The 11,991-nt window shown below is 38.9% G+C and overlaps 1 protein-coding gene across 1 annotated transcript in view; it reads left to right on the forward strand.

Annotated features, from left to right (window-relative positions):
• FAM135B (family with sequence similarity 135 member B) overlaps nucleotides 1-10,885 on the forward strand; it is a gene marked incomplete at both ends in the record, with an annotated part of 152,691 nt that extends 141,806 nt beyond the window's left edge. The window contains 7 exons of the mRNA XM_082326563.1: nucleotides 1,261-1,427; nucleotides 2,677-2,768; nucleotides 5,356-5,453; nucleotides 5,753-5,904; nucleotides 6,677-6,787; nucleotides 9,221-9,334; nucleotides 10,680-10,885. Of these exons, the coding sequence (XP_082182689.1) occupies nucleotides 1,261-1,427; nucleotides 2,677-2,768; nucleotides 5,356-5,453; nucleotides 5,753-5,904; nucleotides 6,677-6,787; nucleotides 9,221-9,334; nucleotides 10,680-10,885 (940 nt within the window). The remainder of the gene's footprint in view (nucleotides 1-1,260; nucleotides 1,428-2,676; nucleotides 2,769-5,355; nucleotides 5,454-5,752; nucleotides 5,905-6,676; nucleotides 6,788-9,220; nucleotides 9,335-10,679) is intronic.
• Between the last annotated feature and the right edge of the window lie 1,106 nt (nucleotides 10,886-11,991).

Raw genomic sequence — 11,991 nt, forward strand, 5'->3', positions numbered from 1 at the left:
GAAAAATGGGAGAATTGGCATCCTGGGTAGCTGGAGAAGAGGCATGATTTTTTTTTTCATGCTTCATTGCCCATGGCAAAAGTGCCACATCATGGCTTTGATGTCACAGTGGCCCATTTCACAGACTGTCACACTAGCACATGTATACTTCCATTATATTTTAGTGTCTCTGCTGCGCTGAGGGAAAACAGTAGCATGGGAATTTCTCAACCCATTCAGCTGCCCAAAATGTTGGCTCTCTGCATGTGCATTCATTTGCAACCCAAGGCTTTATTTTTATTTTTTTGAAAGCATCTTGAGGTTTGGTTTATAGATAGTGTTGTAAGTTCTTCTTAATCTAAGCACAAAATTTGTTCCTTCTTTGTGAAGCAAAATATTTAATTATGCACATGAATCCAGGGCCTCCAGGTCCATGGCCCGAACACTAGATTTTTCGTTCTTGTGTCCCTTTGAAGTCAGTAGGGCTTATGTAAGTAATTTCTCATCATTATATCAAGTGGCCTTAAGCTATCCCCAAGCTTTAAATGTTTATGTCTCCTACCCTGGTCCATCCCAGTTTTCTACCTAATTCTACACTTATGCTGTGATTATTAATTCCTAAAAGCTCTGGATAAGTTTTGCTAAGTCAAAAGCCACTGAAGAGTTTGGCATCTTCAGCCAGCAGAATGCTTCAGGGTAAATTCATGTGTCAAATTTTAGGCCTTGAATAGGAAAGGCGTTAGCTTAATTCTTTCAGCACTGAGCTGCTCTTCTTCTTAGCTACTAAATGTTTTCAAAAGAACCTGAAACCAAACCAAAACAAAAATATCTACCATATGAGGTGCATCCTTTAACTCCACAGTCTGAGGAATGGGGAGAACACCTTCTACTTGCCTATAAACGCATCTGATGCTAGCAAAATTATACATCTTGCATTTCAGTATCTATAAGGCTGATGACATTGATAAGATGCAAAATTGCTAGTTCTGTATCTTAGTCTCATTGTTATGGGTCACCATAATGTAAATCCTTCATTCCTCTGGCAGATGTGAAGTGTTAACAGGCTTTAGCTATTCCCTGTATGTAGCCAAATCACTCAGAAACTTATTTTCTTCACTGCATCTTGATTTCTCTCAATCAAAATAAATAAGGAATAGTATCCAGGTCCCTACTTGAAAGCTGCAAACATAACTTCTTGCAAATACCAGCCTCCTCATTTCTGGTTTGAAGGTTTGTTGTTGAACACCCAGTTCTAGTGTGATTAATTAATGTATTCTCCAGTTTTTATCAGGCCAAAGAAAAATTTAAAAAAGAAATGAAGATTGAAGGATTTCTGTACAGTGACTTATCTGTACTAGCTTCTGATATCCCATATTTTCCACCAGAGGAAGAGGAAGAAAATTTGGAAGATGGAATTCACCTGGTTGTCTGTGTCCATGGATTGGATGGTAAGGCCAGGAGGAACTGCTGTTCACAAGACATTTTGGTGTAAACAAAAAAAAAGGGCAGATGTTCAGCAAGTATGAAAGAATGGAGAGGCTAAGGAAAGTATTTATCTTAGCTAAGTATTTAGTTCTTATTATGCTGTTCAGTCCATTGTAATAAAGGATCTAGGAGAACATTAAACATTTGCTCTAAGAAAGGGGTGCTGCAACTTTTTTTGTTGTTTTTTAAACAGAATTCTACACCAAAATACATCAGTCTTTCTGTGTACAGGAGGAGTGCATTACAGTAACTTCTTGTCTTTCTGCAGACGCTTGGTTGTTTTGCAGTATGTCACCAGGATGAAAACATTATTTAACCCCCCCTAACACTGTTATAGGGTAGATAGTGGCTAGCTTTAGAAAGTGAGAGAATAAAAATCATTATTCACTGCAGAGGAAGCATGGCCTGGAATTTTTTGCATATATGCTTTCTAAGCAGAAAACAGATATGTTAAACTTGAAATTTCTCTTGACAAATTATTGGTATGTAGATATTAACCTTGAAACTACAGAGAAGGAAGGGTAGAGATTCTGAAGTCTCAGGCATTCTCAGAAAGGTGGAAAACAAACACTTTCTGGCTTTAGCAAGGACCGTTTGCCATTCAATATCTCAGTGGCAGTAATGTCCTCATGAGGTGGAGGTACCTCCTTTTCCAACAAAACATTTCAGAAGATTTTGGAATTTCCTAGTATGGAATAGGGCATCGCACAAAATATTAGGAGCCTGACCGTATTTTAGCACCGTCTCTAATTGTGAATACACAGAGGTAGGTTACTCTACATCTGGAGGTACAGCCCTATAGCCCAGCATACGTGCTGAGGTCCCTGGCAGGACTGCACTGTCCCCTTGGATCCTCACCAGCTGGGAAGCTGGAAGGACAGACCTCAGCTTTTTGTCTTTTTGTCTTACCTCTGCTGTTCAGCAAACAGGGGACAGAGTTATCCTGGGCCTGATCTTTGCCCTTTCTTCCCCACCATTTATGCAGTCCCCAGCAGCAGGACGTGAGGTCCAACCCCACCTTGTGCAGGCTGCGGGTATTCTTGCTCTCCTGCTGTTTCAATGCATGATCCTATGGTGTTGTGAGCCATCTTAGCAGCACTTAGCAAGAGCTCCCTGGTGTCAAGGTTTATAGGAAGACAAATTTATTAAATTGACTCTATATTCATTATTTTTTTGTTGAATTACCTCTTATAAAGTACCATTTATTTCTAGGTAACAGTGCAGATCTGCGGCTGGTAAAGACTTTTATAGAACTGGGACTCCCTGGTGGAAAACTGGACTTCCTAATGTCTGAAAGAAATCAGGTAGTACATAGCTAATTTCTGTCTTCCTTTAGATCTGCTACAAGCTGTTGACATTGCTGAAACAGGGCCTTCAGCAAAGCCTTTACACTGGCTGAATGAAGCAAAAACACTTGGGAATTCAGGGAATTTTATATCGTATTTAGTGCAAAGGCCTGGTCCTGGTCCTGTCTAATTTGATAGGGCGTTCAAATCCACCAGAAAATATTCTTAACATTAAAGTCAAAGGCAATGATGACATTCGCACTGATAGGACTAGACCTTAGAAGAAGAAAATTGATTTATCCTGTCAGTTTGCAAACTTAGCAGCCTTGTGCCTCTGCCTGTTGGATGCCAGGCAACACAGCACCGACAGAAAGCAGCAAGTTCAGTGATGCTAAATTCTCCGGAGGAGGTGGAATATCCAGCAGGTGTTGTCAGCTTCCTTTGCTGCATCGGCCATTGTTTCTCCTGTTGCAATGTTTGCGAGATTTATTTCCTTGAATGATAAAGAAACCTCTTCTAGAAAACTTCATTGCTAGTCTAAGCAGAGAAACAGAAATGAATTCTGTGCTTTGCTCTGCAACGAACCCATATTTATGACACAGAGGCCTAACTTTATGCACAAGATAGGGATTTCCAGTGTCTAGTCAGAAACATTATTCTGATTTATGAGCAGCTGAGAAACTTGAATCAAAACTTCCCAACCTTCTTTGTTCAACAGCTTTTATATTTTGAAGTGGCCAGTTGGTGTTAATCTGTGAACTTGCCACCTTCCAGTGCACACCTCTGTCGGCAGCAGACCTGCACGGTGAACGTAGCAAGATGAAAATACTGAGGAGACCACTTCAGACTTGCATCAAAGCCTCTTCTCATGTTTTCAGAGAATAAAACATTTTACAACTTCTCTATTTAACATTATCCAGAGCCCATAAAGGGAACTTTTAGTGCTCCTATAGTCTGGGAAGGTGAGGAAGTTCCCATGGCACTGGAAATAGAACTCATGTGGTTTGATGACTATTTGGATGCTGTAAACCATTTTTTTCCCGGCTCTGAGGACCACACTGAAAATGACCCAAGAAATCAGTCATTTAGCTGAAGCTTGCTTTCTAGAGGAAAATGCAAATCACTTTTTTCAGGCACTCATTTGTGATACATTTGACAAGCTCAATCAGGCTGAGATGATACTAAAGGATGGAGATATAACCAGGTGAAATGTGACGCTTGGTGTGTTTTGTTTATGATTAATGTTCAGGCTGATATTCTTCCACTTTTAAACAACCTGAAAGATTTGGGATAATGAGCCTAGGAGGAAATCATTAATTATCAATTCAGACAAAAGAAACAGGCAGAAGGTTAGTGGACTGTTTGTAGTTTATGAGAACATTTATTTTAAGGCTGTATTGCAAAGTGAATACGCTCATGTTTTCCTTTGCAAGAGCTGCAATTAGCAAGATGAGTTGTGTCACAAAAGCATTAATTACTGATATGTTTGCTCTGAATAGCTGTTCCAACATTTGATGATTGTTTTTGTGGCATCTCATTAGTTACAAGTTTGATTTAGAGTCCTGTTGGATTGCCAAATGACACAGTTCTGAATAAGATCTGCCTGCAATCATATAGACTGGACAATATATTATTTGTTTTATTGTATCACAACTGGCAGTACTGTTGCAAGCAACAAATTGTTTGTCTCTCTCTAGCACTCATTTTCTTACTGATAACTGTTGAATAACAAACACACAGCATTTCATTAGGACAGCCAAATAATTTTGTGATTACATCCTTAGCATCAGCATAACTCGCGTGTCAGTGTATAATGTTGTAAACTATTTTATCATAGTAATCTGTTAAATCCTAACTGCCAAAAGCTTTTCTTCTATGTGCAGAGTGGCTGAGCATTAGCAGTTCGTCACTAGTGTCAAGTCAGGCTGCTTTAAGATCATACTTATGACTCTGGAATCACTCAGCCTAATATTGTTAATCTTACTATTAATAAAATGTAGGTCTGGGTTTATGCTATCATGACATGTGCCAAAGTTAGAGACACAGTTGGCAGAGAAAGAGAAGCAACTACAGGAGGTAATTTAATCCCCTTAAAATATGAATTGTCTTCTAGAGGGCCCTATTTCCATACCTTTACAAAATGTAGGGTTACTCTAGACCTAACTTGAATTCTCAGGTTGTGTTCTTGAAGCTAAAAGGCACAATACAGAGTCAAAGAGACTCTATGACAGAAAATTTTGCCATACCTTACCTATGAGCTCACTGAGGACAGTAAATTTCTGTGTGGGCTTTAACAATAGCTATGTGACTCACACTGACCCATGGTATTGTTGTTACTGTTGATAACAGTAACTGTTATCAGTTACTGGAAGCTATTTGCTAATAAACTGAAAGTGAAACTTCACGACTCTGTTTTCAAAGGAGAACTTCAATTTTTAGAGGACCTGGAGACTGAGAAATACCCTCCCCCTCCCCCCTTCGGCATGTATAAAGAAAATTTGGACCGGTTATTACATTTCTGCTTGCATTTTTCTTTGAAAATAACATCAGTCTGCAGTAAGTGCAATATATTTTAATTCATTGACTCATTCCATTTTTTTACCAGACTGATACTTTTGCTGATTTTGATACAATGACTGACCGGTTATTGGATGAAATTATTCAGCATATCCAGTTGTACAACCTCTCCATATCCCGAATAAGGTAAGCGTTCTGATAGTTAATAGTCTGTAACTGTTTGAGTTACATGAGCAACATTCAGTGAAATTAGTTTTTCCAAAAGTGCCCTGTGTCAAAAGCCATTGAATCAGAGAGATGAATTTTTACATTGTTAGACATGGAAGAGAATCTACTAGGCTGAAAAAAATGTGAAATGGTAACTAAAGGATGTTACTGAAAGCCCTGATAGAGTCCCCTCAAGAGCAATTTATGCCACCCTTATCTTTAACTTAAACCAAATACAGATGAGTTTTATGTTAATGTAAATCTTTCTTTCGCAACAGTTTTATTGGACATTCCCTTGGTAACGTCATCATTCGATCTGTACTAACTCGCCCCAGGTTTCGCTATTACCTCAACAAGTTACACACCTTCCTCTCCCTCTCTGGGCCTCACCTGGGAACCCTTTACAACAACAGTACTTTGGTTAGTACAGGTAAGAGTTGATGGGAAAGCTATGACTGGCTGCAGTCCATGGCAGACTACATGAGAGACCAACACATGGAGGTAGCAATAAATCGTAACATGACTTGTACACCGAAGTTGTGGAAATTTTTTTCTGAAGACTTCAAACCCACACAGAAAAAATTGCAATGAGAGGGGCTTTCAGTACCTACTACAAGGTCCAGCACAGTGCTCCCTGGAAAACCCAGGGGTGTGCAGCAGTGAGAGATGACCTTGCTTCCACTGTATTCTTCCACTTCTCTGTATATTGCCAATAAAGAGAGGCACCTCCAAGGCTGAAGAACACACACTGCTATGGGAATGAAATGTCCCACAGTTCAGCCTTCATGAGTGTTTATGCTACCATGACATGGATAATCATAGAATCATAGAATCATAGAATAGTTTGGGTTGGAAGGGACCTCCATAGATCATCTAGCCCAACCCCTCTGCTCAGAACCCCATCCTTGAATATTTCCAGGGATGGGGCATCTACCACCTCCCTGGGCAACCTGTGCCAGTGTTTCACCACCCTTATTGTAAAAAATTTCTTCCTTATATCTAGTCTAAATCTACCCTCTTTTGGTTTAAAACGATTACCCTTATCCAGTGAGACCCTTAGACTTTTCTCCCTGTTGAGCAATACAAGAGGAAACAAAGACATATATTGAGTTACAGTGCTACCCTTACTGTAGGCACGTCTTTAACCCTCTTGGTTAATAATTAGCAAATAGGGTAAAAATATGCACTGATTTTCATTCCAGGTCTGTGGCTCATGCAGAAATTGAAAAAGTCAGGGTCACTTTTGCAACTGACCTTCAGGGACAATGCAGATCTACGCAAGTGTTTCCTCTATCAGCTTAGCCAAAAAACGGGTGAGTAGGGCTTGATGTGGCTGTGTAAATATCAAGGGCTATTCCAAAGGACTGTGCTGGATTGCCATGTCCTCCAGGGAATAAAGGAAATGTGCATTTTGTTAATGATCTTTCTTTAAACATTCTTGCTTTCAGCAAGGGTTGCTCTGTCTAAAATCTAATATCTGTTTTATCTGTGCCAGTTATCAGTGAATATATTTGCCAAACTGTTAGCACCAAGACCTCCATACTGTAGTAAACATGCACTTAAATTTATATTCTGGAAGCAAGAAATATCATTCTTGACAGGCCACCACTGCTTAATTTATACTACTAGATGAAAACCATTTTTCCTTTTTTATTATTTTTTTTAAGTTTAACATCTCTTGTCTCTAGGAAATATGAATCTGTGAGATGAAGAGCAAATTTTATTCATGTCTATTGTGACACCTTTGTATTACAGAGAGAGATGTATGGCTTCACACTGGAAAAATGATGTCTAAATAGAGATGTTTTTACCCCTTCCTTGGTCTGCCATGAATAAATGAAATAAATAAGGCTTTCCTTAAAAAAAGAAAGCAATCATGATCCTTCTGTCCAAGCAAGTGTTTTCTTTTAAGAGTTATTTTTAATATTGTGTGTGAGCAAACTGGTGCTAAGTACGTACTCACAAGGTCATTACTTGATATTTAATTTTTCTCATACTTTGGTACATTGCTAATAGGAAACAAAGACTATGTTAGGATGAATATAACTTCTTAATTCTTAGCCTGACAGACATAGAGCTGTTTCATAATTTTATGAACACACTACATGACATAGTCAATGATGGGAAGCTGCTGTATCTTGACCTTATTTGAATTTCCTTATTTGAATTTTCCCTTTGATTCCCTGGCTCTCACTTCTGTGGAGCACAGTTGATGTCTGCTTTACTACTGTCATGTTCAAATAAAATTGGGTCTACACAGGAAGCTCACATTGTAACTTCCCAAGTAAAGAATTCCCAAGCACGTGTTGTGAGTCAAAGCGAGTTGTTTGTTAGCTTGGTAAACTGGAGATCTAACAGTCTATAAATGAAGGTGTTGTCCTTGCAAAAGCAGATAGCAGAAATTTAAATGTGAAGAGGGTTGTCTGTAAAGTCAGAATCATCCAGATCAATGCTTAAGTGAAAAATCTGAAGTAGGCAGGTCCAGATGTGAACATATGAGCTGACATACTGAGTCAAAACAGAGGTGCCCCTGCTTTAGCACCCGGCTCCCAAAAGTAGTTGAGAGAACCTACAGAGGGAGAAATATCAGCAGCAGTGTTGTGTCTACTTTCCCAGAGAACTCTTTAAGCCTCCAGCAATTTCTGACTTTCTTCTTAAAGTAGAAGTACCTTCTACTTTTCAATCTCTTTAAATGTTCCTTGTGCTTGTCTTAAAAGAAAAACTAAACATTATTCCCTATTGAACCTCTTCACATAAGATTTTAGATACAGTAACACTCACTGTTGCTTCTCCTACTGTTTACCTCAGACTGAAGTCACAAACTCAGTTGGTTTGATTGCACAAGAAGAAAATAATAGACAGCTTCGGCCAGGCTTAGTAAAGGCAGCCAGCAGGACTCTTCTTTGTAGTGGTGATGGTCAACCTTTCTATGAAAATCTAGAAATCAAAAGACTTGGTTCTGGGCCCCTTTTCCATAAGGGGGAGGGAAAGATGGTCAAACCCACAGCTCTTGTGTGTCCAGGATACTCTCTGGACTAGATCATCTGTGTCCATTTTCCTACTTTTCTGCTGAATGTGGGTGATAGAGGGCTCAAGAGACCACAGACAGGGTAAACAGCAGGAGCCTGTTGCCACAGTCCATCAGTGGCCCCATTTCCTCCAGGGAAGGGGGAGGGTTCCTGGTTTCCAGTCCATGTACCAGCAGTGTGCATCTATCAAGGGACTGCTGAATGCAGGGACTGGGTCCCAAGGCTCCCTCAACACTGATGTAATAGTGTGACATCACAGCAGTGAAGCTGGTTCCTCATCTCCTCCCTCTCTCTATTTTGTTTGAAAATTATACTGATTTGTTGTGTTACATTCCTGTGAACACTTATTTCTCCAAAACCACTCATGGACCATAGTGGGGCTGTACATGTGTTTCCAATGTTTAGAGGCATAAATATCTGCAAGATTAAGGTTTTAATCAAACACTTTTTTTGCAGAGACAGTTCTTACTTTTTTTGTTGACATACGATTAACCTGTATGAGTGTTGATAAATAAGAAATAGTTTGCAGAAGCAGCAGAAATGGGTTTAAGCTATTATGAATCTTTCTAAGCTTGTGTTGCATGTTTTAATTATTATCATCTAATTTGCACTGTAGATTTTCAACTGTGTTTGAACATGAAGTAGTCATGCTGACACTGTATGTGTCTTCATTGTTGTGCATCATTGTGATAAATGTATTTAATGCATTTGCCACAGGTCTTCAGTACTTTAAAAATGTTGTGTTAGTGGCTTCACCCCAAGACAGATATGTACCCTTTCATTCAGCAAGAATAGAAATGTGCAAAAATGCACTTAAGGACAGACACACAGGTATGTTTAAGATCCTTTCTACATTTACAAAGCTGTCGAGGAATTGTGTTTTTGTCTAACTGAGGTCATTGCATTAGAAGGATTTTTCATCAGCATGATGAAAACTCAAATGTTTATTTGATAAGGAAGAAAGTGTTCTCTTCCCACAGGAAATTACTGAAATCAATAAGAGAAGCTTTTTAAGAAGCTCTTTGTCTGATGAAAACTAATTTCAATCAGGTCATAATCAAAGGTTTCTTACTGCTTCTTCCCCTTCTCTCTAATTTATTTTTTTAAAAGTGACGATAATAGAACTAGCTCTTGACAATGTTTTTCTGTAGTCTACTGATTTACTAGTATTGTCTCACCTTTGTTTCACATAATGAAATCTCTCTCGGCACATCCAAAGTCAGGGTGCTTTCCCTTTGTTTTCCATAGTGTTTGGATGATTGCCAGGTAATTTAAGGGACAGACCTAAAATCATATTGGCTTGTAATAAAATCTGTAAAGTACATCAGGACTCATGCCATCAGAGGCTTAGCCCTCCTGTGAACTCAGGCTTTGTATTATCCCAAGTATTGCCTTTGTTATTAGCTGTCTCCCTCATTTATAAAATGTTTCATGGCTCCAGCTACCACTTCCAGAAATAATGTTTAGTGTAATTTCATACCCATTTCACATATGTGATTACCTAGAAATGGAGGTGCTCTTTGGAAGTAGAAGGAGACACTCAGGCCCAATAATCAACATAGTTGCCTTCACACACCTTACCTAAATTCCAGCTTTTTCATTCCTACCTCAGATAGGAATTAAAAGGTAATTTTCTAACTCTCTCTTCTAGTGGTTGTTTCTCAGGGAGAGGTTTGATCTAGCAGGAGCCAGGTCTACATTCAGTGTAGATCATTTATGAGTACAAGTTTCCTGAGCCATTGTTTTTGCCCTATAAACTCCACAACTACCTGCATGATGTCCTTCCTGCATTAGATTCCCCAGAGAAACCCAAATGGACCTCTATGCCTTGCCAGACCCTTTTGCATTTGAATTCACAGGCAGCATGAGTCCAACCCTCTTCCCTTGAAGGAAACAAGAGCATTTCCTTCCACCACAGAGGAAACAAGAATAAATACTGAGGACTGTCCCACTCTTCATGCTAGCAGCTTCAGCAGACCTCTTTAGATGGCCAGTGTCTCCATTACATTAACAGCATCCTGGCACTTGGCAAATCTTTGAAATGGACTGCTACCTCTTCCATTTTGGCCTTGCTTCCATTTTCCTTCTCATTGTGGCTGTAATTAAATGATACTGGAAGGAAAAAGGGGATCTGGTAGCTTTGGCATGTAGGTGTGACATCTAAACTCTTTTGCAGGTCCTGTTTATGCAGAAATGATTAACAACCTGCTTCAGCCTTTGATTGGGGCAAAGGACTGCACTTTGATCAGACACAACGTGTTCCATGCTCTGCCAAACACCGCCAACACATTGATAGGCCGGGCTGCCCACATTGCTGTGCTGGACTCTGAACTCTTCCTGGAGAAGTTTTTCCTCGTGGCAGGACTCAACTACTTCAAATAGTGCCTGAAGTACGGGGTAACAGAGGTTCACCTTTTCATTGAGTGGAGGAGAATCCCTTAGCCAAAAGAGTGCAGTGTTAGAAATGAGATCGGGTGGGACTTTCAAGCTCTCCATTTCCATTTCTGTTTCAGAGAATAAAGTGCTATGGCTTTAAGGCATTCAAGCTTCCAAATATTGGTGCTTTTGGAAGAAATAAATATTCCTCTTCAGTTTCTATGTTCTTTGTCCACATAAAGACATGAGCCACTTCTGAAGTACAGAATCAGAAGAAAAAGGCTAATTCTCTAAACGTGTTTGGACCAATATAATTCCCATTCCTCCTGAATATTAATCCAGGAACTTGGCTGTCCTTGATTTAATGCTTATTTGCATATTAACAAAGCTATATATTTGTAGCAATTTTGGGGTAGTTGACACAAGAGGAAACAAGTATATATGAACTCAGGTTAAAACCTCCTTTGTGATGAACTGAGAAGTCTGAAAAACATTTACGAATGTTTCAGTGTTTCCATTTGTTGAAAGAAAATATTTGGATGGTTCCATTACTGGTAATAATTTGTAACATACGTACATTCAAATAAGGAAAAGGAGTGAAATATTTAACATAGAATGAAAAAAATCTTGATATTTGTCTTAAAAACAAAACAAAACAAAAAAACTTAAGTTGGGAAGATTTTGGTTCACATTAGAAGCTGCCAAACCAAGAGGAGTCTATTGGATTACTTGTAAAGTATCAGTGGCATCTGTTAACATTTCTTCTGTTTACATTTATAGAGGATCACTATTGTGCTTGTTATAACCTTAGAGGTACACTTTTTACTTTTACATTTGTATCTAAGTACATTTACCCCAACAAATTTTTATTTTTTTAGAATTTATTACTCTGATATGAAATTCAAAATCTAGCCAGTAATACCCCCAAAAAACCCAATCAGACAAAAATAGGCTGGAGACATAGAGTGGTAAGGATTGTGGAAAGCTTAAGAAATATTAGGATGTCTTCTTAGGCTCCTCTGCAATGCTTTATTAATGCTTTACTAATGCCCATTTGCAGTGCTATATACTGTCCTAACCTATATGGTTACAGCTGGTTAAAACACTTAAAA

The sequence above is a fragment of the Platalea leucorodia genome (assembly GCF_965183815.1).
Source record: "Platalea leucorodia genome assembly, chromosome: 1".
Lineage (NCBI taxonomy): Eukaryota > Metazoa > Chordata > Aves > Pelecaniformes > Threskiornithidae > Platalea > Platalea leucorodia.